The sequence below is a fragment of the Ambystoma mexicanum genome, chromosome 4q, assembly GCF_040938575.1.
Source record: "Ambystoma mexicanum isolate Mex_15411 chromosome 4q, UKY_AmexF1_1, whole genome shotgun sequence".
Taxonomy (NCBI): domain Eukaryota; kingdom Metazoa; phylum Chordata; class Amphibia; order Caudata; family Ambystomatidae; genus Ambystoma; species Ambystoma mexicanum.
In genome coordinates, this window is record NC_090928.1 from 583401352 (window position 1) to 583428840 (window position 27489).

At 47.9% G+C, this 27489-nt stretch overlaps 1 protein-coding gene across 1 annotated transcript in view; it reads left to right on the forward strand.

Moving 5' to 3' along the window:
• Positions 1-27489, forward strand: part of MTHFD1L (methylenetetrahydrofolate dehydrogenase (NADP+ dependent) 1 like) — a 2103853-nt gene that overhangs the window by 575372 nt on the left and 1500992 nt on the right. Inside the window, exon 10 of the mRNA XM_069608130.1 lies at positions 6520-6617. Within this exon, the coding sequence (XP_069464231.1) occupies positions 6520-6617 (98 nt within the window). The remainder of the gene's footprint in view (positions 1-6519; positions 6618-27489) is intronic.

The following is a 27489-nucleotide window of genomic DNA, read 5'->3' on the forward strand; positions in this document are numbered from 1 at the left end:
GGTGACTCCCCTCCTCTGAGCAACACTCTGGGTCAAAACCGAACACCAGATAAAATTGGGGGTTGAGAACTGGAGGCTATAACTAGTTGGGTAGATTATCTGGAAAAGTACACCCTACACTTTGCTACTACAATTGTGACGTGTGGGTGTGCAGGCCCTCCTCTGGCAGTGACAATGTGCTAGCACCTCACCACTGTGGGAGTTGGACCTGGTTTGACTGGATGGGTACACTGACCTACCCTCAGTGTTACCGATCATCCCCCTCATCTACTAGGAGCCCACCCCAAGCTACAAGCTGGCAATGTCCAGTGTGTGTGACTGGTGCTTCAGTTTCCTACCTCACTGCTTGCTTTGGCAGACCGGCGGACAAGCATGGGTACAGCAGGGAGCTTGGAGGGCAGGTACACCTCTTATCTGGAACTGGTAGGCTCAGGTATGTTCTGGTACCTAGATTCTGAAAAAGGGAAAGGTATCCATATGGATAGAAATGGCTGTTGTTGAAGGCAGAAAATGAGCATAGGAGAGGAGAGCAGGCCACAGAATAGGGTTGGGTTTGGCCATTGAAGTGCTCTGTACATGATCAAGGACCTAGACCAGGTTCAAGATCAGAGCCAAAGCACCAGAAAACTGTGGCCAGCAGAGCCACAGCTTTGGGATAAACTGTCCTGGTGATATGGGTTGTGTATGCAGGTGGACTGGGTCCACACTCTGGTGCATTCATTGTTTTTTTGCCCGCTATTGCCAGAGTCTTTGTTCAGGTCGGAAATTGGGAACAGATTTATAACTGGCGGAGAAGTAAACTTATTGCCAGCAGATTATGTTTAGTACAATGGACGTGGATGATTGTCTGCACAGGTCTGATGGCACAAGGTTGAACATCAGCAGCAGGCACACAGACTAGGCACACCCACCTTCATGGGGCCTGGGGGCACAGTGGAGTATCCTTGGATGGGGGGTGAGGGGGAACGGACAACAAGGGAAGAAGGGAACATTTGGACAAGGACAAGCTGAGTGGGGAGGCTGCTGGGAAGGAGAATAAAGGGCAAGAAAGACTGGGTGGAAGGGAAAGGGTAGAGAAGCCTTCTGGTGGAAATGCACAGCAGGGTGGGGTGAAAGGGGAGGGAAAGGGGAGAGCAGTGCAGACCGGAGGAAAGGTACCTGCTAAAGGTCCTGCCCAGCTTCTCTGCCCCACCCACACGTTTAGCACACAACTGTAAGCAACCATAAGAGCCCTGAGGTCCTCTCTCATGTGGCTATTGTCTCCCCCTGCCCTCTAACACCCGAGCCTGCCTATACCCACCCCCCATGATGCCCAAAAGGGGGGGGGACTGGTTTCTGGGCTGTTCCCAGGGCCCAAGAAGGCTTGGTCACAGGAAGGGGTTGGGAAATCACAGGGTGTAGGACAAGTGGGCAAATTCAGGCAGAGGCAATACTGGGGAGGGAGGAAGTTCCCGGGAAGAGTTGAAAGGGCCAGCCCTCGGCTGCTGATTACTCTGGCTGTAAAGCTGGCAGCTGATGCTTGGGATGGCAACAGGTTTAACTGGTTTCTCAGCTGTTCCTAGGGCCCAAGGAGGCTTGGTAACAGGAAGGGGGAAATAATTACTACAGGCTGTAGGACAGGTAGACATACAAGACAGGGATAATGGATGCTGTTACCGGGGAAGGGAAGGAAGTTCTCAGGAAGAGATGAACGAGCCAGCCATGGGCTGTAGATTACTCTGGCTCTAAAGCTGACGGCTGTTCCTGGGCTGGGAGCAGGGTTTGCTCATCGGGTGGGTTGACCAGGTTCTGGAGGGAATGGAGTTCCTTTGTCTGGGCAGGTGTATGGCAGGAGTTCCACAACCCCCGCACACATACCCACACTTATATACACGGATACAACAGTGCAGTGGCACAGAGTGGAAGAACATAAGACTAGACTTGATAGCAGGAACTCAACATGGGTACACCTAGCAAGGCAGGGTCACACTTCCACACACACACTAAAGACACAACGTCTGCTATACATACAGTTCAGGAAAACAGGGTACAAGGAGGGCAATGTCTAGTGTGCCAGGACACCAGCAACCACAGAGACAAAAGTACAAAACAGTGATCAGACAATGTTGAAACCAAGTACATTGAAGCATCAATGCAGTAACCAAATACAGATTCTGGCATGAAGTGGCAAAAGCCAAGGATGTTCAGGCTATAGTGACCATGCTTCCGTCATGGGCAGAATACAAACACTGAAGAGCATGCAAGCACTTATCAGAAATAAACCACAAGCATGGGAAATTCAGTCAGGGCTTGTCCTAAACAGAAATTATGGACAAACCTACGTGGACTGGTAAAATAAACGCAAAAACAAACTGTAGTCCGGGGCGAGTCTGTGTAGATTCCTAGGCAGGGAAAAGGAAATACAGCCACATACAGTGTGAGATGAAAAATGCATCTAAGAGAAATAAAACTCCTGCAATACATGGGGAAAAATGCAGACAACTCAGTGACCTAGACGTGAAACACAAGTGAAGGTTGTTGGGGGGCCCACAGGTGGAAACTGCCATTTCCACAGTCTTGCTCTTGAACTGATTTCCTATTCTATTGGTACTGTGAGGAATGCAATTGTCATCACTGATCTCCCAGCGGTGACCTCCTCCCTTGTGGTGAGGCGACGGCAACCGCTACGGGATCCTGACTGAACTTGGGGGCGGCTATATGAGGGAGGATCACATGGAAGGAGACAACCTCTGGGAAGACGTCATGGTTACATTGGATGAAACAGGGTATGCACCATTTTGCCCTTGTAGACAATCCCCTCATAAGCAATACCCTCATGGCCTATTGCCACACGTCTACACTTCCTCCTGGTGAGAGAAAGGAAAACCTTTCTCAAAATTATGTAGATCAAACTTCCAACTCTGATCTATTTTGTGGAAATTTCAAACCACCTTCTTCAGTTCTAATGCTACATCTTCTAGGATGGAACTGCCATTTAGAACTGCCATTTGGAACTATTGAAACTGGTTATCCAAACCTTTTCAACCGACCATCAACAATAGACTTCTTTTCCCAGAATCACCCTAATACAAGGAAGAAGATAAGGGAAAGAGCAGTTCTCCATGTATTTGCATTCCATAAATTCACATACTGATGGGGGTTTCCGGCTGCCGGTTTGCAGTTCACCTTCTCGCGTCACATTTAGTCTTTTCTTGTGCAGAGCAGAAGAAGCTACAGGCTCAATGAGCCCTCTAGCTTTTTTCTGAAACCACCCATTCACAAGAAACTTAAAGTATGGAGGCAAACTGATAGGCTGCTGCTGTTGTCGAGTGGACGTTTCAGCTCTCAGACTCTAGATTCGGTGAAGCACAGACTGTGGTGGAGCCACGTGGCTCACCAAACAGGAAGAAGGGAGATGCTGCAAGGCCGGGACGTGCTACACAAACACGAGGAGCTGGGAGAAGTCTCCTGGGTGTTTGTCGATCATGGAAAGCAGTATCTTACCTTCATGGAAAGCCGTACCTTACCTTCCAGAGCTGGAAGCAAAGGCGCAAGAGATACCGGAACGGTGAAAAAGTTGTCACGAGAGGAAAGCATGTGGTGCACCTTTGCCAGTTGACTCCCCAAAAATGCCAGCAAGACCTAGTGAGTGAACCCAAGGATAGTGGGGACCCCGGGGCGTATCTGTGAGCACGCCAAACAAGAGTAAACCAAAAAGAAGAAAGTGCGAAAGAAAAGAGACTAAATGTGACCTGAGAATGGGAATTGCAAACCAGACCCCTATCAGTATGTGAATTTATGGAACGCAAATACATGGGGAACCCGAATCAGAAAATATATCAAGAGGATATATTATGCGACAGAGGGAAAGTTCAACTGTGGAAGTGGAGAGAAACATGGTGTAGAACATAAGTAGCCCTGTCAGGAGAGTGCACAAGGCAACTAAAAGGTGAATACAGAAATCCCTGGTAGGAGAATAGACCAGACAAGTGTATGAAAACAAGAAGTCCTGCCAGGAAAGTATATGAGGCAATTACAAGTGCATGAGTACAAGAAGCCCTATAGGAGAGTATACCAGGCAATTGCAAGTGTATGGACACAAGACATTATAAGAAGGAATATTAAACCTGTTGATCAGACAAGGAGCAAAGTCCTAGCAGAAAGGGAAACCAGGAATTTGGAAAACAGAATTATGCGGCAGGGAACCACCCTTGGAACAATGGTTGGAAGCATTTATTCTTAATGTTGCAAACTCTTTTTCAAGCACCTAAGATTAAGACATTTCCCTTCTCAACTTATGGTTTACTTTATAGTGTGAGGGTCAGAATAGAACCTTTGCACAAAAGGACGGTTGTGACTTGGCATCCTGACACAGACAAAGCCTTAGTTTTGGTTTTAGCTAGGGAAATTCCTCTTCAAGCAGGGCTGGAGAGGCTTTTTCCCAACCGTTTTATTTTCAATAAAAGTGTTGAACCAAAAACATGGCTAACTTGTGTCCAGGTTTAATTCCTGACTCCTCGCAGTAACCCTAACCATTAGGTCTCCCGTTTGTCTTCATCCTATCAGCTCTGGCACATCAGTACCTATAAAACATATATATGTCATAAAACATGTAAATGTTATCCCAAACTGACAACTTGACTTGTGAGCTGGGCCACTCCCCAAATGGGGTTCCTCCTGCCCATCCCTGAAATTCCCAGGAACTATAAAATCTTGCAACAAAACCCATCAATTTGTGCAAGTACATCTCAACCCTCAAAGCTCCTACACATGAAGTGGACTGCATTCTACTGAAACGCCACTTTAAAGTTAAACGGAAGTATCCTCTTAAACTGGTAAAATACCATGTAGTTGTTAGTGACCTCTTCTAGCGCCCTATCTATGGCTGAATGGTGCCATACTCACTTCGATACCCTCCCTAGCGAAATGCAAACTCCCAAACGTCTGTGCTCCCTGCCCTGCATCACTGCGAGGCCCCTATTTATTATGTTTGTGACAGAAGCTCCATTCTCCTATCCCAATTGAATGTCCAGGCTAGGGCACTTCTGCTTCAACGTGAGCTGGATCCAGCGAGTGATCGCCCCAAATCCACCAACTCGCTGCTGTCCCAGCCCTTAACTCCAGTCTTGGGTGGGATGCTGCATGCTCCAAGTCAATGAATCTGAACCATTAGTTGAAGGGCGGCTCCTCTGTTCACTGACACATTTGCCCTCAAATGAGAACATTCCAACATACCACAAGAGCTTAAATACATGGTACCTTTGAACAGCATTGTGTTCCTGGAGCCTTACATGAATTTGGTAATTTTAGCTGAAATATTCCATCGCTTCTAAACCTCTTGCATGCAGCAGGCAGTACTTTGCTGCAAAGAAAGTTTGTAGCCAATGTGATTGAGTTTTTTCCAAAAACCTTATCCGGTTGATCTAGTTGAGGGCAGAGCCTTTGGCTTACCTGCTATGGGAGAGAGGGGGTGGAGCAAGGTTATGCATCAGTGTCAAACGTTTTAACCCTGTGTGAACTGAGGTGGACGTGGTTGGAAGAAAATCTTGCTGCTGGGTGGCGCTAGGGAGATTAAGGGCCGTAGAAGGCCTTCTATGTAGTAGGAGGCAGCTTGGAACACTTGGATCAGGTATAGCTTCTAGGAATGCTGTGAACTCTGCAACAGCAACTTTCATTATGCTGCCCCCGCTTACATCTGAGTAAGGAAGCCACGGATCCTTGTCCATCGCAGTGTTCTACCGCTTAAGTGACTCCGAGGGGGAAGGGATGTGGATGCAGAATAATCTACATGGTTAATATTAGGATTGCAGATGTTACTGTACCACCCATACTGGTGAAACCGAGAGGTTTATAGCCCAAATATTGATATAACTGGGTATTATTGTCATGCACACACATAATGGCGGCACTCAAAGGGGGTAGGTGTGGCTCCCACATGTGTGCAATGTGCTAGTTCTCTAGCAGGACGTTGAATTATAACTGATGCATTTGTGTGAAAGATGTAAGACGAACATCTGGACAATTTGGCAGAAAAGTGAAGGGAAACCATAAATGAAGCATGGAAAGAAAGCCAAAAATGGAGGCTGGGAAAATATTTGAATGAACTATGAGGGAGTGTAGATATTAGGGAAATAAATGGCTTCCTCGTGACTGAATACATGTGCTTGCATTTCTCGCTGCCTCGCGAATGTAGAACATAATGTGTCTACTTTGTGGGACACGTCTTTTGGTTATTCAATCGCTTGAGACATGAAGCTAAAATAAATGCAGTAATGTGTCCTAGTAGGTATAAGTATATACACTTTGGTTTTCCATGTCTCTCAAGTCTTTGACAAACGGTACTTCCCAAAAAGAGAGGGCACACAGGATATAAGGGACAATACGACATTCTGGTAACCTGATGTCCATCTGTTGCATCGATGGGCGGAGCAAATGGGAAGAATTCATGTTATAAGTCTGCCCATGTGTGTCCATTTTAAATAAAGCTCAAGTGTTATTTAGGGATTGCATTCTTACTTTTTTCTTTTTGTTTTTAACAAGAATGTTGCACAAAGCAGCAGTCGGTGGATACAAGCCCAAAAGTACAAGAAGTGGGATCTCCATTGCTTAAAACTTCAGCCCCTTTCACCAGTGCCTAGGTATGTATGTGTACGTTTTTGACAAACTAGAAACTGAGATGAGCTGCTGCATGTCAATTGGTAATACATCCCTAGTGGCTACCGTTGGGGAAGATGTGTGAAATGCGGCCCTCTTCATATCTAATGCCATTCCAATAAAGGGCTTCATGTGTCTCCACTGCAGCCATTAGAGTTCCACTCATAGGCAGTACGAATGATGTGCGTCTGGGGACAGGATTGCAGTTCAGAGGAGGAGAGTGCAGGAAGGAGGTAACAGAAGGCGCCAGGAAGGTGTTGGAGGAGGGAAAGATCAGGAGAGTGGTTAACGGAAGGCATTAGAAGTGAGGCAGAGGAGAGATAGAGGGAGAAGGAGGAAGCCATTGGAGAAGGGCTGAAAGTGGGTGAATGTGGTGAGGTGGTTTTGAGTTCCAGTGAAAGATATCCCTGTTCAGCAATCCGAGAGGGGCCAGTGACTGAGAAGGGTCCTCCGCGGCTTAGCAATAAGGTTATCCAGGCTTGGAGAGTAGAGCCTTGTGTACCTGGGTGAAGGACTTCTATGGCCTAAGCTTAAAGACGCAAACAGAGCTGAGAGGTAGAAGAGAGAATACTCCCTGGCTAGCAAAGTGCCATGATACAGATCCAGGTGGGGCCAGAAAAAACACAAAGGCAACTGTGCTTGCGGGTTTACAGTGATGCCAAGCCAGGCGGGCTCACTGAACACCAGGTGCCACGTCAGCATGTCCTATCGGGCCAATAATGACTGAAGCCTGAATATCGACCTCTGATAGACTGGAGAGAAATCAATTGCCCAAGACGGCCAACTTATACTAGCAACCATCTTGAGTCGTTGAAGGACAACTGCTTCCCAGAGAACTGTGGCCAACTTTGATGCATCTCTTCAGCAGACCTCAACCCTGACCACAAACTCTTGTATAGGAGAACCTTTGAACTCAGGAGAAAGTGTACTTCTATCAGACTGCGCACACCCTTGCTTTTGTTGCCCTTGGACAGCTAACAGTTATTGAAGACCTGTGTCATGCCTTTGTCCCCCACAGATTTGTGTATAATGAATGCTCTTTGTACTTCATTCACTGTCGAAGTCCTTTATTGATCCCTTGGTCTGTGACGGATAGAGACCCGTAGCTGGTGGGGGAAATTCCTGTTTCTGAGGGAGACATTTGTACATATGACATACTGTGTAGTAGTCTCGTTGTAATTCAACAGGGTTCAAAGCATGTGCATTATTTTTATGTACTTGGCTATTCAAACATGCATAAATTGTCTGTAGCGTTGGTGGACCTGCGGTGCATGCACTCTCCTGGTGAAGCCCCCATGAACTGGAAAAAAGTTTTATCGCGGTGAATCTGTCAATCAGCAGCCCTCAATCATGTGGCAATCGGAGTTAGATCATCCCCACCAGAGTTACTTTTCGGAGTATGCAGTAGACGCTACTGAGCATATTCGGAGCATATTTTTGTTTTTTTTTTCTTTAATTTGCGTTTGCCGATTTATCCAGTTCTACCTCCACGAAGTCATGTCGCAGTATTTCAAAGGCAGTGTTGTTTCATACATTTTATGTGCAGTTAATTACCACTTATTTTACGGTGCACTAAACTCCTGTACATATATAAACATGGCGCTCCACTCCAGTGAGTGTTCATTTACCACTGGAACCACTGAAGCAGTTTTGTTTTTGTTTTCCAATGGGTTTGAAGCAACTGCATCATGTACTACAAAGTAGGGGCATACCGAAATTCAGCTCCGAGTAAGTATTCGGATGAATTCCGTCTGAAAATGAGATTCGGCTTTGGTTGAATACTTATCACCCGAAGCTGAATAGGTTCGCCTACAAAATGCATGAAGTACTGCTTACTACTGCCTGGAATTATTCAGGCATGTCATTTTTATCCTTTAAAATGATAAGTGAACAAATGCTGCGGTTACTTTTTTGATTGAGTACAGGCTGAGCAGAGGTTTTAAAGTGCAAACAAAATCCCTGCCTTTATGTGCTGGACAGACATGCATTCATCAGGTGGCTTGCTGGGGGAGGGCAGAGCTGAAGCGAAACTCTCAATATTTTCAAAGTATCTCTGGTCTCCCCAGCATTTCGCAATGGAAACCCATAGAGTTTGATAAATAAGTTATGAAGTTGCTATTGGAAAAAGGTACTTCCTTAGGCGCTTAATGAAATGCTGAGCACATGTTTGGGAGATCTCAAAGTTACAGGTCCAATCCCATCAATTTCCATTCCAAATAATATAATTAAGTGGATGCATGTAGCTGTTGCAAAGATCCGAGTAAGCTCCAAACCCGAGTTAAATAGCGCAGGAGGTAGTGTGCCTGCAGCTAAGAGATGTATTCAGCCTGCAGGCTAAGGTTATAAAGCAAGCAAGATGGCTCAGTGGGCAGAAGTGTAGCTGCAGCAGAGATGCGCTTGTAATCTTAAACATAGTTTACAATTCCTGCTCTCCAACTTTCTCATATTCCTAAAATGAGTCCCTTTTAATTGAGTAAAAGTGACAGCTGTTAGTAAAGAATGTGGCTATATTTTTGTAGCCAAAATGCCCCAGTCTGTGGCTGAAGAAATAGTCCAACATTAGAGTTATAAAATGATATTTGTGTAATAAAGACATGGAGGTACACTTTTACAATATAGAAACATTGGACCAAATGGATGTACAAGTGAAGCAAATAAGTAAAATACACACGCGCATGCCATCACTTCCCTGTAGGGTCAGCCAAGAGCCACGGAGGACTCAGCCTTCCCTATATATTTTTGTCTGGTGGCTTTCACTATGCCCCAAAACATCACACACACATACCCCACCTGAAAAAGAGAGAAAAATACTAGCTTTTAAAGAAGACATTTTTTGAAATGCCTTATCCCCACTCAGTCCCACATGCAGAAAATCTGTCTTTTTCACCAACGGATTGTATTCAGAAGCACTTCAGCAGTCAGCTGGGTGCTAATGGATGTATTCTCTCCTTTTGCGTTCAGTGCCTTCCTGGAGCCAGAAGGCTAAAGATGGACAGGCCCAAAAGGAATATTTGAAAGTACAAGTACACTTATCCCTGTCTCCCCTCACAGTGATTGCATACATAGTATACTTTTGGGCCACTCCCCAACAAGCGACACCTATGAATGCTCAAAAATACAGTTTATTTTCTGATCATTCATTCCTTATTTACACAAACCTTTTCCGTACACAACAAATAAAAGAAATGCAATAAAGAATGGATATATACATTGTAAAGTGTTTTTAATTTACAAACTGTTTTTCTTGTCTACATAACATAATTTATTAAAAAGGGCAACTCTTTGGCTTCGTATTCATCTTCGGCCGAATACTTGTCCAACTATTCAGTATTTGGCCAAATACTTAAATCTACTATTCAGTGCACCCCTACTACAAAGGGCTGGTAACTGTTTACCTGCCCACTTTGTGAGGGGGAGACTGGTATCCATTCAGGCTCATAAGTACTCGGACGCTCAGGATTCCTGTTCTGCTTGCATGCTCGTGGCTAGGACACAAGCCTGGGAAATCTTCCTGTTACTCGGGCCAGGTGCTGTTGGTTCGATTTCAACCCATCCAGTGTAAAAACTATTTGCTTTCCACGCCCTCCCACCCGTCCCGCATAATGTCAAAGCAAACCGGTTTTGTATTCTGAATATTCTTTTCAAACAGATTATCAAAAGGCTACAATTCAGTGAATACATATGTAGTAGTGTTGGGTGTTTGTTTCTTATTCAACTGGATTGCCTTTGCAGCTGTATTGTTGCGAGGGTCCTTGCACCACAGTCCTGTATTTTCACTGTGATGTCATATGAAAAGCAAAAGCGTGGGGCACGGGGTTTCTGCGAGACAGTTGGTGCTAGTGCCGGAAGAAGGCAGTCACGTGAAGCTGTCTGTGCAGGGGTTCTTCGGTTGTGGTATGTAACTCGAGCTGCCACGAGTGAAACTAGAATCTAGAATGTGGGGGTGGACAGTTGGGCAGAAGGAGGAAGTTTGAAGAAGAGGCAGCTGTGCCGGCCCACTGGCAATAAAAGATACAGAGATGGCATCACTCTCAGACTCCGTGTGGTGCTTATCCTTTCACTTTCACCTTCATAGAGGATTCTTCTGTACAATAAACTGTGCGAAAATGATCTGGCTATGTGCCAAGGCTTTTTAGCCTATTGACGACAAGCATGCTCACTCTGAGGACTGGAGAACCCCACAACATTCTGCATCCATGCGTGAAGGGGTAAAGAGCTCTAGGGCTCGTTTTGTTGTACATGAATAAAGGGACACTACCCCTTTAAGAGCGGCAACAGAGAAGGAGCGGGAGAGAAAGGGAAAAGGAGGGGGCCGGGGAAGGAAACGGCAGTTGGTGTCAGGGAGTGAATAAAGATGGTTCACTGCAGCATTGGCTCCGTGTCATTCTTGAGGCTTGGGTATGCATGAATGAACGGAGCACAACACTGGCGACGAAGCCGATGCGAACCCGTGGGTGCCGGCAGCAGTGAGTGGAGGGCCCGTGTGCCCAGCAGCTTGAAGGGCCCGTGAGCCCAGCAGTGATTGGAGGGCCCGTGTGCCCAGCAGCGTCCAGGGAGGGCCCGTGTGCCCAGCAGCTTGAAGGGCCCGTGAGCCCAGCAGTGTGAGGAGGGCCTGCGAGCCCAGCAGCGTTCAGGGAGGGCCCGTGTGCCCAGCAGTTAAGGAGGGCTCGTGAGCCCAGCAGACCAGGTAGGCCCGTGTGCCCTACAGCGTATCAGGACCGGAGAGCCCAGCAGAGTGGAGCCCAGCAGCGGTGGCCTGCCAGCAGCAGACCAGCCGACCAGAAGATCGGGGAGGACCGTGCGCCCAAGACTGGAGAGCCCGGTGGCGAGGAACCCGACAGCGGAGGACTGCCAGCTAACCAGCCGACCGGAAGATCGAGAGGCCCGTGCGCCCCAACTGCAGAGCCCAGCAGCGAAGAGCCCAGCAGCGGAGGCCCACCGGCAGCTGGCCCAGCCGACCAGGTGATCGAGGGGCCCGTGCGCCCGAGACCGAAGTGCCCGGCGACGGAAGCCCGCCGACAACAGCCCAGCCGACCAGGACCGCAGCGCCCAGCAGAGGAGGTCCCGCGCACCTCGACAAGAAGAGGACCGCGGACGCCAACAACGAGCGGAGCCCGCGGACCAGAAGAGGCCCACAAGAGGAAGGAGACCACGAGGGAACTCAGCAGGCCCACACGTCACGGAAGAGGAGACCCGCAGGCTCGCGGCATCCACCCTCAAGTAAGGAGTCGGAAAGGGGTAGCGAAAAGGGAACCCCGAGTCTCCCACCCACGTGACACATCAGGGAACCAGTGAAATCACCCGAAGGTGACACCTGCAAAGGGAACCCCGAGTCTCCCACCCACGTGACACATCAGGGAACCAGTGAAATCACCCGAAGGTGACACCTGCAAAAGGGAACCCCGAGTCTCCCACCCACGTGACACACCAGCAGACACACCCAAAGGTAACATTTGCAAAGGGGAACCCCGAGTCTCCCACCTACGTGACATCGGTGGAAACACCTGGAAAACAAAATTTTGCAAAATCACCCGAAGGCGACACCTGCAAAGGGAACCCCGAGTCTCCCACCCACGTGACACATCAGGGAACCAGTGAAATCACCCGAAGGTGACACCTGCAAAAGGGAACCCCAAGTCTCCCACCCACGTGACACACCAGCAGACACACCCAAAGGTAACATTTGCAAAGGGGAACCCCGAGTCTCCCACCTACGTGACATCGGTGGAAACACCTGGAAAACAAAATTTTGCAAGAACCCGAAGGTGACATTGTCACACAAAAAGCAGAGGGTGAACAACGTGCCCCAGTGGACGAACATACACCGCAGCAGTTCAAGAGAACCACGGTGCAAAAGCCTACCAGAGCACCCCGAGCATCCGCGACGCAGCACTCCACGCTACACACCAGGATACCGCCATGTCATCTGCAGACGCGGCAGACCCTAATGCACCACCACCACCACCAGGAGCTCCCTCCTCTCACGCAAGCCTAATGAGGAGACCTGCCCCGTTCACGCTAAACCCACACCATGACCAGGGGCAGAGATGGGAAGAATGGATGGAGGAATTTGACGACTTCGTGGGTGCCATCGGCACACAAGAACCTCCCAACATACTGAGCATATTTGCAAATGTCGCAGGGAGAGAAATCAAAAATATTATACGCACGATCCCTCCACAAGATCGCACCACATATGCTAGACTCCTGCAAGCCATTCACGAAAAACTGGTCATCTCACCCAACCGGGACTATGAAAGGTACACTTTCAACCAATGTGGCCAGCTACCTCACGAATCAATAGGGGAGTTCGTAATACGTCTTCAGAGGAAAATATCCAAATGTGACTTTGCTAACTTTAATGACGAAGAAGCCATTAGATTACGCATCATAGAAGGGTGTGCATCCTCGATGTTCCGGAAGCACCTCCTCAAGAAACCCCTATCCCTAAAAGAGGTGCTAGACCTAGCCAGGGTATACGAAAGAGTGGACATTCAAGCAGCAGCCATTGAGAACCCAAAAAAGGGAGAAACCATAGCCGCAATACATCCCTACGCCCGCCAGCCAAACACCCAACCAAGGACCAACCAGAGGTACCCGACACAACGAGCACAGGGTGACCGCCAATGCTATCGCTGCGGATTCGAATATCCACACAGAGGACCGTGCCCCGCCATTGGGCAACGATGCATGAGATGCGGAATGGAGAACCACTTCCAAGTGATGTGCAAAGAACTACTACCGGAAGGAGGATCAGCACGCCCACAATCTGCCCCTCGCACGATGGACGCACATAAAGAACAGCATCACCATGTGGACAGGAATGCACCTCTCGCGCCATCATATCAACGCCCAAACACAGTGAGAGCCTTGGAAGGACTTCAGATCGAACCAGACAGGAAAGACCACGAATTATACGATGCCTATCAGGATGACTTCATGCGGGAACTGGAACGCGAAGACACCCGCAGAGTTGGTGATAAAAAATCCTGACTTCTCCAAGACGTCGATGGCTCAGGCCTCGGCACCTGTGGCACAGGCAACTGCGCTGTCCATTCCAGCTATGGCGCTGCAGCGTCCCACCATGTCTGCTGCGACCGGGGACCACTCCTGCACACCCAATGGATCGAACCTGGACCAGATGGAGACAATGGTTTCTCAGCGCTGACCAGGCCCTGCCTTTTGGGGCAGCAGCGCCCCCACCAGCGTCGTCTACATTGCGGGGGCCTACCGGCACCATGGACACCGCAGCTCTGCGGGAATACATCCCACTCCCTAGGGACGCCTTCATCAAGTATGTATGACCTCTATGATAAGGAGGGTGATCAAGTTCCTTTTGGGCTTGAACCTATGGGTTCTAGGGAGGGACGTTTTTCGCAGTGTTTTTTACCGCGATAGTTTATTTTTTTTTTAACTAGAAAAAACCCCATCAAATTTCTTTTGTGGGGGGTTAATTAAATATATATATGGGATGTGGGTTTTTGGTAATAGATAAAACTGAAAGGGGATGGGGGGGGTTGGTGGGGAGGATTTACTGCAAATATTTTATTGAAAAAAACCCATCACATTTTTTTTTGGGGGGGGGGCAGGAGTCCCCCACCAACCCCCCCCATCCCCTTTCAGAGCTGCGGTGTCCATGGTGCCGGTAGGCCCCCGCAATGTAGACGACGCTGGTGGGGGCGCTGCTGCCCCAAAAGGCAGGGCCTGGTCAGCGCTGAGAAACCATTGTCTCCATCTGGTCCAGGTTCGATCCATTGGGTGTGCAGGAGTGGTCCCCGGTCGCAGCAGACATGGTGGGACGCTGCAGCGCCATAGCTGGAATGGACAGCGCAGTTGCCTGTGCCACAGGTGCCGAGGCCTGAGCCATCGACGTCTTGGCTAAGATGACCAGTACTCTGAGCCCATCTGCTCCATCCAGGTACAAGGTTCATACGAACTTAGTGATCTGGACGATGCTCCCAAGAAGGAAACACTCCTGCCCTTCATTATGGCACTGGTGACCCCCATATTGAAGGTGTGGGAAAAACCTGCCTCTTTTCTGGGATTGGACAGGGATCTGGAAAGAAAACGGTGTCCGGTTCCCACCGCACCTGGCCTATCTTTCCTCCCATGCTTCGCCTGAGAGCCTGGTGGTTCAGGACCAGATTTCTAGCCTTCCCTCCCACCGGACAGGGAAAGGAAAGTAAGCGGTTTGATGCATTGGGCAAGAATGTGTTTCAGTCGAGCAGTCTTACACTGCAGGACATGAATGCCTCTTTCGCCATGGCAAAGTTCTCCTTCGGCCTTTGGATGGCGGTGGCTAATGCGGCTGAGTATTTCCCGGAGGGAGAGATGAGGGATGGCTTCCTGCCCTTGGTCTCTGATAGCAAGGAGGCGGCACATCAGATGCTGCAGTCGGGTCAGCGCACAGCAGACTGTGTGGGAAGGGTCATGGTCATTGGCACAGTGGTCAGGTGCTACTTGTGACTGAGGACATTGGGGTTTGCAGCCAACGTCCAGACCAACCTGGTGGATATGCAATTCAATTGCCATAACCTGTTTGAAGCAAAGACTGACGCCCTCCAGAAGGTCCATTTGTCAGCCTTAGGTGACTAAGTCTTTGCGGCTAACGGTGCAATAGCCTTCGACACAGCCGTTGTCTCAGGGCAGGAGCTTCCAGCCCTTTCCCACCTTTGCCCCGAGGGGCCATGGCCAGTCTGCTTCTCAGGAAGCACCAGCCTTGCCCTCTTCCTGGGGCAGAGGAAGGGGTGCCCAGCAAGTTTGCATTGCAGCAGCCGCTGTCCCCGCTGCACCCCATGGCGCCATACACCAGTGACTGGCTTCGCCATTCGTCACTGGTGGGGGTAGGAGGCTTTCCTTTTTCAGCCAGGAATGGTCAGAGACCGCGTCTGACGCTTGGGCCTTGCAGGTCATCTGGCAGAAATATTGCGTTCCATTACATATGCCCATCACCCCCACTTGGGCCATGGCCCTCCGGCATTCTTTTTGTCTCCGGACCTAATTCTACTGGAAGGGGTACTTCTGCTTATGTTGAAAAATGCGATCGAGCTAGTCCTGCGCTCAGAACAAGGAAAGGGGTGGTACCCCACCTATTTTCTGGTGCCGAAGGAGGCCTGGGGCTTGCGCCCCATCCTGGATCTATAGCTGCAGAACTTGTTCCTACGCAAGGGCAAGTTCAAGATGGTTACTCTAGGCCAGATTCTAAAAGCTCTCGATATGCAGGACTGTTTGGTTTCCCTGGAACTTCAGGATACCTTCTTTATTGTGCCAATTCATAGAATGCACAAGAAGTACCTGAGGTTTCTGGTGGGTCAACACCATTACCAGTTCAAGGTCCTGCCATTCGGGCCTTGGAGGGAAAGCATTCATGTCTTTCCCTGCTTGGACGACTAGCTTGTCACCAGATCTGGTGTTGGTGCATCTACTCCACACATGCACAGAATAGGCTTTTTCCTGAACTTCAAAACTTCTCCTGTTTTGCCATCCCATTACCTCAAGATTGTTTGTGCAGTCTTGGACACTCGTCTGGGTAGAGCCTTCTCGCCTGAGGATCGAGTGGCAAACATCTTTTCGGATAGTCACTGTCCTCCAATCGCAGGCACAAGTCCCGACCCTCGGCCTTCCTGCACTGTCTGGGCCTCATTGTCTCCTATATCCTATTGGTAACAGTGGCAAGTCTGCGCATTCGATCACTTGTTCTCTGTTGCCAGTGTCTGCAGTTTCCGGGCCATATGTCAGACCCTTTGCAGGTCTCATACCAGGTGGCTCAGGATCTTGAGTGGTGGACCGTTAGACAACTTGTTGAAAGGCACACTGTTTTGCTTACCTTGGCGCCCCAGGTGACTGTGCTTACGGACGCATCTCTGACTGCTCACCTGTCAGACCTAATGGTTAGCAGACTGTGATCTCTCGCAGTGTCTCGGGAACACATCACATTGCTGGAGCTGAGGGCGATCAGGCTGCCACTGGTCGCTTTCCTCCCCTCTGAAACGCAACACGGCTGATCCTGACAGACAACACAGTGGCTATGCATTACCTCAACAAGTAAGGTGATGTGGGTTTTCTTGCAGCTGTGCAGAGAAGCAATGTGACTGTGGTGCTGGGCTCTGGGGAACGGGGTCTCTATGACGGCGCCTCATCTGACCGGACGAGAGAACGTCACAGCAAAAAGTGTTCTTTTTCTTCCCAGGATGTTCTGGAAGAGATCTCCTTTTAGGGAACTCCTCAAGTGGACCTACATGCTTCCATTGTCCACCGGAAGTGCGAGTTGGAAGTGTGAGTTGTTCTGCTACTGGGACTTTCCTCTTTTGCAAGCTCTATATGGCGTGCCGACGGTCAAGTGGACGTTTGTCCTCTGTTGTGCATTCCCACCGATCCCTGTCATTCCGCTGGTTCACAGAAGATTATGCTTGTTCGGAACCACAATGATCCTGACTGCCCCAGACTGGAGCTGGGGAATGTGGTATCCGGAGTTGCTGGACATGTCCTTCTGTCCTCCTTGGCACCTTCTGAGGAGTCAAGGAGTCACTTGCTCTCCCATTCGGAGGGGCGGGTCCTCCACGTGAACCTCAGCAGCCTGAACCTTCATGCTTGGCTATTGAGAGGCTGAGTTACAAGGAGTGGGACTTGTTGGGCGATGTCCTCACTGTGCCCCATTCAGCTTGTAAGCCTGCAGTGAAATACATCTATGCCTGCAAGTGACGTACATTTTCGATTTGGTGCTGGGAGAGGGACCTGGATCCTTTACCCTGTCCTGTACCCCCTGTGTTGTATTTTCCGCTATCTTTGGCCCAGGCAGGCCTGCAGATTGGCACTGTAAGGGGTTACCTCACTGATGCTTCGGTATTCACGAGGTCCCCGGAACAGGACTCGTTTTTCACAATTCCCACTATTATGCAGTTCTTGCAGGTTTTGTGTAATCACTTTCCTCCTTGCGAGTTTTGTTACGGCTTGGGATTTTAATTTAGTTTTAGCGTTCCATATGGGCGCTCCGTTTGACCCCCTTCATTCCTTTTCTATTAGATCGCTCATCCTTAAGCTGATTATCCTCATGGCCATCACTTCTACGAGATGGGTAAGTGAGCCCCAGGCTTTTTCTGTTATGCCTCCCGATTTGTTTTTTTCCAAAGTGTAGTTGTCGTTGAGAGTCAGACCCTCCTTTCTGCTAAAGGTGGTCTCGTATTTCCATTGCTCTCAGAAGATTTATCTTCCTGTATTTTTCTCCTCCACCTCACCCTTCCAAGGTTGAGGAACAATTTTATCGGCTGGACCCACTAGAGGCCCTTAAGTTCCATGTTTCTGGTACTAGAGAGACTAGGAAAGATGAACAGTTTCATTTGTTACACCGGTGCTCGTGCTGGCAGGGCTGTGACCAAACAACCTGTTCAGGTGGATCCTTGTCTCCATCTCAGAATGCTCCAATCTGGCTGGTAAGGATGTGGCTGAGTGTCTCAGAGCTCATTCTACCATGGGAGCGACTGACACCTCTTCCCTGCAGATGGGAGTCCAAGTCTTGGATATTTACCCGGCAGCAACATAGGTTTTTGTGCGCATGTTTGCTAAGCATTACTGCTTGCATTCCTTTGCGGGCCACGATGCCTGTTTTGATAGGGCAGTCCTCCATAGTTTAGGTGGTGGTCTGGTTTACTCCCTCCAGGTTTACGTACTGCTTTGGGAGTCTATCATGGATGAAGAATCCATGGGAGGAAATAATCCATTAGGAGAACAAAAAACATAGTTCTCAGTCATGGTTTTTCTGATGGATGTTCCTCCCACGGATTCCTCATAGATATCACTACCTTCCCCTCTTTTCAGGAAGAGGGTACACCATTGGTTCTAGGGTCCCTCTGTTTCAGTGCTAGGGAGAAAGGATGGAACTGAGTTCACAGGGCGCAGCGCTGCTATGTTTTATATTTATTTGCATTTTTGAAAGCGCTCACACAGCCCGGGGGCATAGAGGCGCTGTTACAGAATTTAATTTTTTTGTCTTAGTTGCATATTTATAACACGCTTAAATACCCAGAGGTTTCTAAGCGGGGACCCGGGATCGAACCTGTGTTGCATCATGTCGTCTTGCTTCCAAGGCGAGCACGTTGCCACTGAGCTATCCTCCCGGGATATAGAATAAACCCCGACATATCCGGCGCAAAGCACATGAGGGTGTTGAATGGAGTCAATGCAAAGCTGCGCTGTGCCCTCTTTGGGGCGGAAAGGTCTCTGGAGAACAGCTGCACTGGGGTAGGGATATCATAGATGAGGTTTCCGTGTGAGGAACATCCATCATCATCATCATAATAATATTAACGAGAGGGAAGTAATTTGTTCATCAGCTTTACAGTTTCTGTATATATAATAGTTCCAGTTTGACAATCATTCAAAATGCAGTATATTCCCATACAGTATTGCCCATCTGCACAATAGCAGTGTATTTATGTTGGTCAGTACCTGGTTAGTTTGACTTATCTAGCAAAGAGAAAATCCCATAAATTCCTCAACAGTACAGCATATTGCCAGTGCCACTGTAAAACGGAATTTTGGGCACAGGTCCCCGAGAATTGGCAATGACTGATAACCTAACTTGTAGGAGACTGCTCTTCTCTGTGAGGCCTTCTCCCACACCCCTGGAACGGTGACAGCAGCAGCTTTTGTAAAACTGCTGCTCACCTTTAGCTCCCCTCCCCCACCTGTTCATATAAGACTGAGTGCCAAGGGTCAAAGTATTCTGGCCATCCAACCGCTGCACAATTCCTTTCACCCCAAAACACGTTATTCTGTCCAAAGTCAGAATGCCATACATCAGGCCTGTGCCATGATTGTCGATGCCCCAAACCCAAGATGCGGACATTCCCCAGGTGAATTTGGATACAGTGTACTAGATGGGTGCCTTCTCTTCCAAAAACACCATTCTGTTGAACCGTTGAAGTGTAATGCTTTATGAGCAGCATGTCTTTAAAGTCTTTGCCTGTCTTGATTTACTGTTTTGTGTGCATCCACTTCTTTGTTCAAGTCATGGACCATAGGTGAAAGGGGACCTGTAGGTTGCAAGACTTAGCACAAATGGATGAGTAGATAAGGTGCAAAGGAAAGGTTCAAATGAAGGGCTGCTTTTGAAGCAAGTGAGTTAATTACTTCAATCTTAGAGGAGTCCAGCATATGACAGCGAAGTGCCCTCTAATGACGGATGGCAAATAGCAATTCGAATGGGTAGTTAAGTCAGGGGTGAGTGTAAAGAAAGAGAAGATGGTCTGAGTATTTTCTGCAAAGAGGTAATGAGGGAACTCAAAGGAGCAGATGAGTTGTCAAAGGGAGGAGGTGTAAAGTGAGAAGAAGGCAAAGAACCAAGCTTTGGGGATGCAAACGGGTAGAGGTTGGGTGAGATTTGACAGTATTCAAAGAGGTAGAGATATTTTGGTGATAGTTAAGAGGCCATCTATTTAAGAGCAGCTCCCTGGATGCCAGTGTCATCCAGAGTTTGACAGAGGAGAGAGTCTTCCCCCATGACAAAGGCAGCCGTGAAGTCAAGAAAGGGGAGGATGGAAGATGTTTTGGGGTGGTATGCAGAGGTGAGGAAGTTGGCGCCATGGGTGTGGGTCATTTCAGTGCAATGCCGGCTACGGGATCTGGAACATATCTCATCACTTCGATTGTCAGTATCCATTTTGGAGGAGATTGAGTTGAAGATGAGACATGAGACTTTAAAGGGCTTTAGAGGAATGGGGGAGAATAGATGCTGGACGATAGTTCATGGGAGCATTACGGTCAGCATATCGTTTTTTGGATGAGATAATGGGAGCCACCTTGCAGCAGTCTCCTAAAATAAGATAAAAGTTGAAGGGTGGACAGCTGGGTACAGGCGGGAGGAATTTGCTTCTTGCTTATTTGAGGGAGAAATAGTCTGAGGGCACATGCAGGGTTGGCAGTCTGGAGCTGGGCACAAGTGTAGAGGATCGGTGGAAGGATTCTAAGGAGGTCTTGTTTGGAGTTGGGGGAAGGAGGCAGGAGGGGGCATGGATAGGAGAGTTGGAAGGGAGGGTCTGATTTAATCCATTTTAAAAGAGGAATAGTCTACAGGCATTTGCAGAGTCTGCATGGATGAGTGTAGATTGCAGATTAGATTGGTGAAATAGTATGCTTCGGCAGGGTCCAGTGCTGAGATAAAAGAGGACGGCATTCTTGTAAGAGGGGAAAGCGGGGTGATGGTCTTTGTAACCCTTATTCAGGTGATATATATTTATTTTCGGAGAAGGCGGATCTGTAGGGTACACAAGAGCTGGGGCATAGTGTAGAGTGGGAGAAAATAAAGGGATAGAGGAGGTAAGTTGGCAGAAAGTAAGAGAAGACCGTAAACGCTCACTGCTTTATACACCCCGAGACTGTGAGCAAACAGGAAGTTGACATGGTGTTGCAACCCTGGGAGTCTGTTATTTAGAGGCGGGGATTGAACTTGGACACAAAGGGTCTTATGAGTTGGGAGGTGTCTCAAAATAGTGGTAACGGAGTTACTGCCACATTACCGCACCGCATTACGCCCCAGTCAGCTATGGTTTTGGCAGTGGGATGGAGGAAAAACCTTCGGCAAAATGCTGGAGGTAATTCTGCCACCTTACTGCCCAAAAATACCCATTTTGAGAGAATTACTGCCAGTTGTAATTCCGCCAAAATCCCCATTTACACGAATGCTGCCACTTGTAACCTAGTGGTAATTCCATCGGACCAAGTGGTGTTAACTGTAAACTAGTTTGGTGGTGTCATGAATGTATACAAACCTGGTCTTCCGGAACCATGAAGTAATTACACCAGGGGAGAGAAAGGAAGGGAGCTCCAACTAAAACATCAGAGCACCCTTCGAATACTCGCATAAGTGCGTTATGAATCTGGAGTACTGGGGAGAATCAGGTGAGAATGTCTTCTATTGCTGAAGACCTGCAGTAAGGGGGGTAGACAAAAAGGATAATTACTATCCTGCAGTATTAATTGTACCTTCCCCTTAGAAACCTACGAAAAGTATGGGTACCTGATGCGGAAAGTCAATCCGCTGCTGCTTGGAGACTACACAACACTGTGTAGCTAGTGTTTTCTCAAGCCACTTTTAGTCCGTGGTTGAAAGGGCAGGGACAGGAAAGATGTGCACTTCCGTGGAAGTCTTGCACCTTTGTTTAAAGTCAAGCAGAGAGACTTAGACTCTCGAAAGGAAGCTAAAGACCTATTTTCTGTAATGAGAATTGGGTCGCGAGAAGAAGTCTGTCTTCTTCTGTGCCTGTGAACTCTATGAATCTTCTTCTGGAGCTTGGCAGGGTCTTGGAACAGACTGCAACAGACCTCTGTTGTGATACGATAGTACTGCGATTGCGCGTGTGGCCAGCCGCGTGTCATTTAAATAAACAAGGAAGGCTTGTTCCGGTTCAATCACCTTCTTGTGATTGAAATGTAAACAAAGGCTGCCATTACTGAATGGTTTCAAGAATCACCTCGAACCATAGCAATGGGTCCAGTAAGGCTGTCAGAGCCCTCCCGGCAGCGGTATCTTGGAGTACACCAAGGATGCCCCATACCATCAAACTTTATTTCATGTTTTCCCTGGAGTGCACCCATATGCGCCATTTCCATTTCTTTACTGTCATCTAGTCCTATGGTGTAGTGTGAACTGCCCATCCTGAAAACCTGGCAACTGATGTTTAAATCCCCACTGTGGTTCAAACAAAACTCTTAAAATTCCCCAAAAACAGTGCAAAGTATCTCGGTTTACCTACAGCTTTTAAAATATCCAGAGGACATCCACCGACTCCGTCCACCCGAGTGTACCCTCGATTTGTGTGCATCTGGAAACCAAATCAATCTGCATTTGACAGGGGAGACCCAGAATTCAAAATGACTGTTTTTACTGGATGGAAGATGGCTTCCGGTGCTTCATCGGGTTGAAAAACCAAGGCTGGGATCACTGACAGTAGCCCGGACAAGACTGTACCACTCGATTTGGCCTTGAGCTTGTAATGTCACCAATGTCCACAAAGAAAATAAAGAATTTGTCTTGTCCGACCCTGATCGCGCCATCGCACATAAAATTCTAAGGCTTGTCCAGAGCTCCAGATTCCAAGTAATAATGGATCAGAAAGTGCTGTGATTGCTGCGCGCCAATTATTGTGTGGACATTTACTGGGCTCTGATTATGGCATACATGCCAACACTCCCGATTTAGGCGGGAGACTCCCGATTTTTTTAGTTAAAAATACTGCTATTTTTCACGTTCTCCCGCCTAAAATAATTATTTCCCCAATGCATTCCTATGGGGAAATTGTCTCCCGATTTCTCTGCAGAAATCTCCCTCCGAGGCATGTCAGAATGTTGGCATGTATGTTATGGCCAGACTAAAAGGGCTCCAGGTCCAGCCCTCCAGAGCCCCAGTCAAATCATACTTTCAAACTGACCCCTGATCCTGTAAGTGACTTTCATTTATGAAATCCAGGAAAGGTCTGCTAGATTTGTTTCTTGATGACCGGACTTGTGAGAACTGTTGGGGAGAACTCTCTTATAAGGCTAATTTCCCAAACCTAGTGAGTCCTCCAGCAGCTTTGCTGGATTTTTGGGGTTTGTTCTTTTTCTCCTGCTAAGTGACACTCTCTTCCTCCCACTCTTAGACATGATTTGAGATAGGTCTTTGACTCTGTGTGCTTATGGGCTATGGGGTTTTCTTTTTACTCCATAGGGTATCCTCTGTTTTGTGTATGTGTTACACAGCACCCTCAGTGCAGTAACACAGGGGTGTCATAGTAACCCCCAAACATAGACTCCATACCCTGGGACGGACTACTGTCTCCCAGGGCATGTAAAGTCACCATTGACTTTACTAGTACTAAATTGTGAACAGAACCAGTACAAACCATCATATTGTGGAAGTACTGGAAGGGGTTAATCATATTGCCCCTGGGTCTGTTTTCAAGGGGGCACTGTCCAGTCACCCCTTGTCGAGTTTCTGGCTGGTGGCAGTGGTTACCACGCAAAATATTCCACCGGCATATTCTCTATGGGATTTTCCCATTGATTTTAAACGCACCACTTTTTGGTGCAATGTTAAAGATACCGCCGGTTTATTTATTTAATATTAAATCCACGGTTGGGTCTTTTTGCCAGAACTCTTTTCTAAAATGGCGTTCGTGTCCATCTCTGTAACTCTGACCAAGGTCGAGCCCTTTGTTCCACTTTTTGGCGGGCTTCTCCACAGAAGCCCTCCAAATGGTGCCACTCTGTCTGGGTTCCACAGGATGGGTGGGGAGGGGAATTGGCACCCTGGACTGCGTTGCCTTAGCAACTCAAGTCGCACTCTGTTCTGATTGGGCCAGTGGTGAGCCTCCCGGCTCACCACTTGGCATGTTTGAGTGACAGCTAGGCTGTTGAATGGGAGTTTTTCTGCATAAAAGCAGGGCCTTTGCGACTGGAACTTCAGAAGTCGCCACAGGACCTAAGAATATGAAGAGGGAAGAAGCTGAGCCATCTGCAACGATGACACCACCGGTGAAGCCTTGCTGCAACTACCTCACCACTTTCCCGACGACAAGAGAAGATCTTCTGCTGGACGAGTCTTCTTCCTCTGAGCTGGTGGGACCAACCAGTTCAACCCTATCGCCTTCCAAAGACGTCTCTTGGTCGAATCACCCGTGCCAAGCACCCCGTCGGCCGGATAGCCAACCTTCACCACTTTGACCGAATAAAAGGAACACACCTTTTATCGACAAACTCCGATGCTGGTTCCATCCCTGTGCAGTGCAACGACTCCACATTTCCTCCTCGACGAGATCCTCTCTTCCCCTGGTCGAAACGACGAACTGCAACCACTGCCAGGAACCACTGCAGCTGCTCGAGCCTCCTCTCTCTTAAGGTACTGTGTCCTGCCTGGCCTCCCTTTCTTCGGTTTGCCCAAGGTGACCCTTAAATCCTTGGCTTGCCAACTGGGTTGGCCCCAGACCTTCTAACTTTACCTTCTTGAATCGCCCCAACCTCTCTTGAACATTCTGCAAAGACTTTTAGTGCATTTTAAACCGTGTGATCCTGGGCACATTTGGCTTTGCTCCCTTTAAAGTGGGCCTGGCCTATGAACTTTGGCTCTACAGTATATACTGCCTTTATTCCCTTGCTGAGAACGCCTAAAAGTGTTGGGACCTGTTTTAATTCTATGCCCTGCCTTTTTCTCTCCCTTTACTGAACTATTGGAGTGCCATCAGGTTATGCGCTCATCTGTTTAACAAATCGTGGTGTTTTAACTCTGACTTGTCTGATAGTTATCAAGGGAGGTGTGTATACTTTACCTGACTGTGTTTTAACTTGCATTTGATTTAGAGTGCTAGTATATTGCCTAAAGTGTGTTTTAAATAAATAATTGTATACTTTTTATACAAAGCTCTGGTCCGTTTTTGTTTGCCCTACTGTGTTTTTGGCCCTATTGTGTATACTCTATATACTGCCCTACTCTTCTTGAGAGAAGTCTGACTGCTCAGCCACAGCTACCAGGTAAATCTGGCTGGTGCAGACTGCTACCAATTGGGTTTACCGCTTACGCCTGTAGTCTTAATCTTTTTGCAGTGTTCCCCAAGGGAACTGCACAGGATTCTGCCCAACGAGAACACTGGGATTATTCCATTGCATTATAGTATATATTTGAGTTCCAAAGAGAGAAATTTACAAATTCCAGCTGGAATCTGGCAAGTGGGCTAGGATTTCATCTGGAGAAGTCAAATTATGACTTCCACGGAGCAACAAAAAAGGTTCAACATTCTGTGGAGTTGGCATTTGGATGGAAGGATCTGGAAATTAGCTTAGCTATTGCATACTGGTCAAGCCCTTTTCTCTTGAGGAAAAAACAAGCCCTCTTGCGTAGTCTGCACGCTCCTTTTGACCCCAATCTCATTCCCTACTCTGTCTCCCAAGCTTCAAAAGTATCTACGCCACCCAGATGCAACTGCTTGTATATAGGGCTTTTCTTAATAACTCCTGTTGAGGATAATGTCAATCCTGTTATTGACACCACTCTAACTTTTCACACCATCTGGGGCTAGTGAAAGATGGTGTACAATCCCTCATTTGCTTTTTGGAGACATTATATGTGGCAACTAAATTAAAAGGTCAACACTGAGGGCACAGGTGGTTGGGCCTTGCATGTAGTTGGCCATGCTTCCATTAGACCTTGAACAGCCTATCGGTTTTGTCCTTTGCCTTTTACCAGCTCTTTTCCTACCTCCATAACTGGACAAACCGGTATGCACCTAGTTTAGGCTCCGATTCAAACCTTTTCTCTTCATTACCAGGAAGGTTTTTATGTGGGCTGATAAACATTTTTCCTTTCACTTCTAGTTCTCTGAAAATTATAGTGGACATGATCAGTCGGCTTACCTTTTTTATTTCGATTTATATTAGCATTGCATGTAATGTGAGTCTTGTCAGGGTGCTTACATCGAAAAAACCTTAGGTAGCGTAGTGACATGAGGCACACGCCATCAATTGATTACAGTAATATAGCTGTCCTAGGTGCAAGGAATTGCTGGTTGTGGTGGATAACATACTGGAGTTGAAAGCTCAGGGTAGTAAAACCATAGCTGTTTTAGAGTAACATCCTTTTCAGGGCTATTTTAAATCTAATCAAATTGTATTCTTGTCTACTGAGTTGTCACAAATTACCTTAAAACTGCCCATCTCACAAAGAAGGATCATGTTGGTTTTTTTTTTAAACTTTATTTTTGGGTTGTACAACTTCGAACACATACATTTGCACCAACCGGGTGCAATCATAACGGTTACAACTTGCCATCTGCTTTGCTCACGATACCCCCCCCTCCACTACTCTCCATGGCGGTTATTAGTTCAATGTCGGTTCCCAGCATCCTGGCCTGTTTGCGACACCCTTGGTTGGATTTCACCTTCCCCCTACTGAACATGGAACTTGAGTTTGGGAGTCTGAGATCTCTGCGGTATTTAGCAAGTATGATGTGTAGGTGCCCCAGATGTCGGGGGGACGTGCGTGTAGCGGTAATGTCCGTATAAATTCGGTGTCCATATCCTGACAATATAGGATGTCTTTTTTCCATGCGGAAACAGCGGGGGTAGGGCCCCGGCCCCATGACATGGCTACCCTCCTGTGTGCCAGTATCAGTAGAAGGGTTGCTAGTTTCTTCACTGCAGGTTGTAGGTTTTTGGTCAGACCCAGAAGTGCCACCAGTGGGGAAGAGGGCAACTCCTCACCCACCACTTCCGCTGTGGTTTGTAGAACAGAAGACCAAAAGCGATGTATCCCGGGGCAAACCCACGCTAAATGCATGAAATCTGCGACCGCGGCGCTGCACCTCAAACATTGTGGTGACAGTTCTGGGTGGTGTCTGTGGTTTTTTGCTGGAGTGTGGTAGGTCTGGTGTATGAAATTGAAGTGAATTTGTTTATAGCGTGTGTTTAATGCGACTTTCTGGGTCTGACGAAGGATGTATGTCCAATCCTCATCGGGTATTGTTGCCTGAATGGCTGCTTCCCACCTTGACTTTGTTCGGGGGTCAGTACTGACTGTCTGTTAGTAAGGTTTTAAACAATGATACTAGTCTCCCCTCGTCTTTCGCCTGAATTACGTTATGTAGTAGGTCCCACATTGCAGGTTGTTTGGGAAACGATGGGAACATGCTTTGTAACATGTATCGTAGTCTAAAGTATAGGAACGTGTCTAGTGAGGTGGTACCTCCCCTTTCCTTGGCCATTTGTGGTGTCGGGAACATGCCCTCAGGGAAGAGGTCACCAAGGGATTGGATGTTGACCTTGTCGAGCCATTTGAGAAATACTTTTTCAGCTGTTAGGGGGATCCCTGGGATAAATTTGGCTGATAGCAGG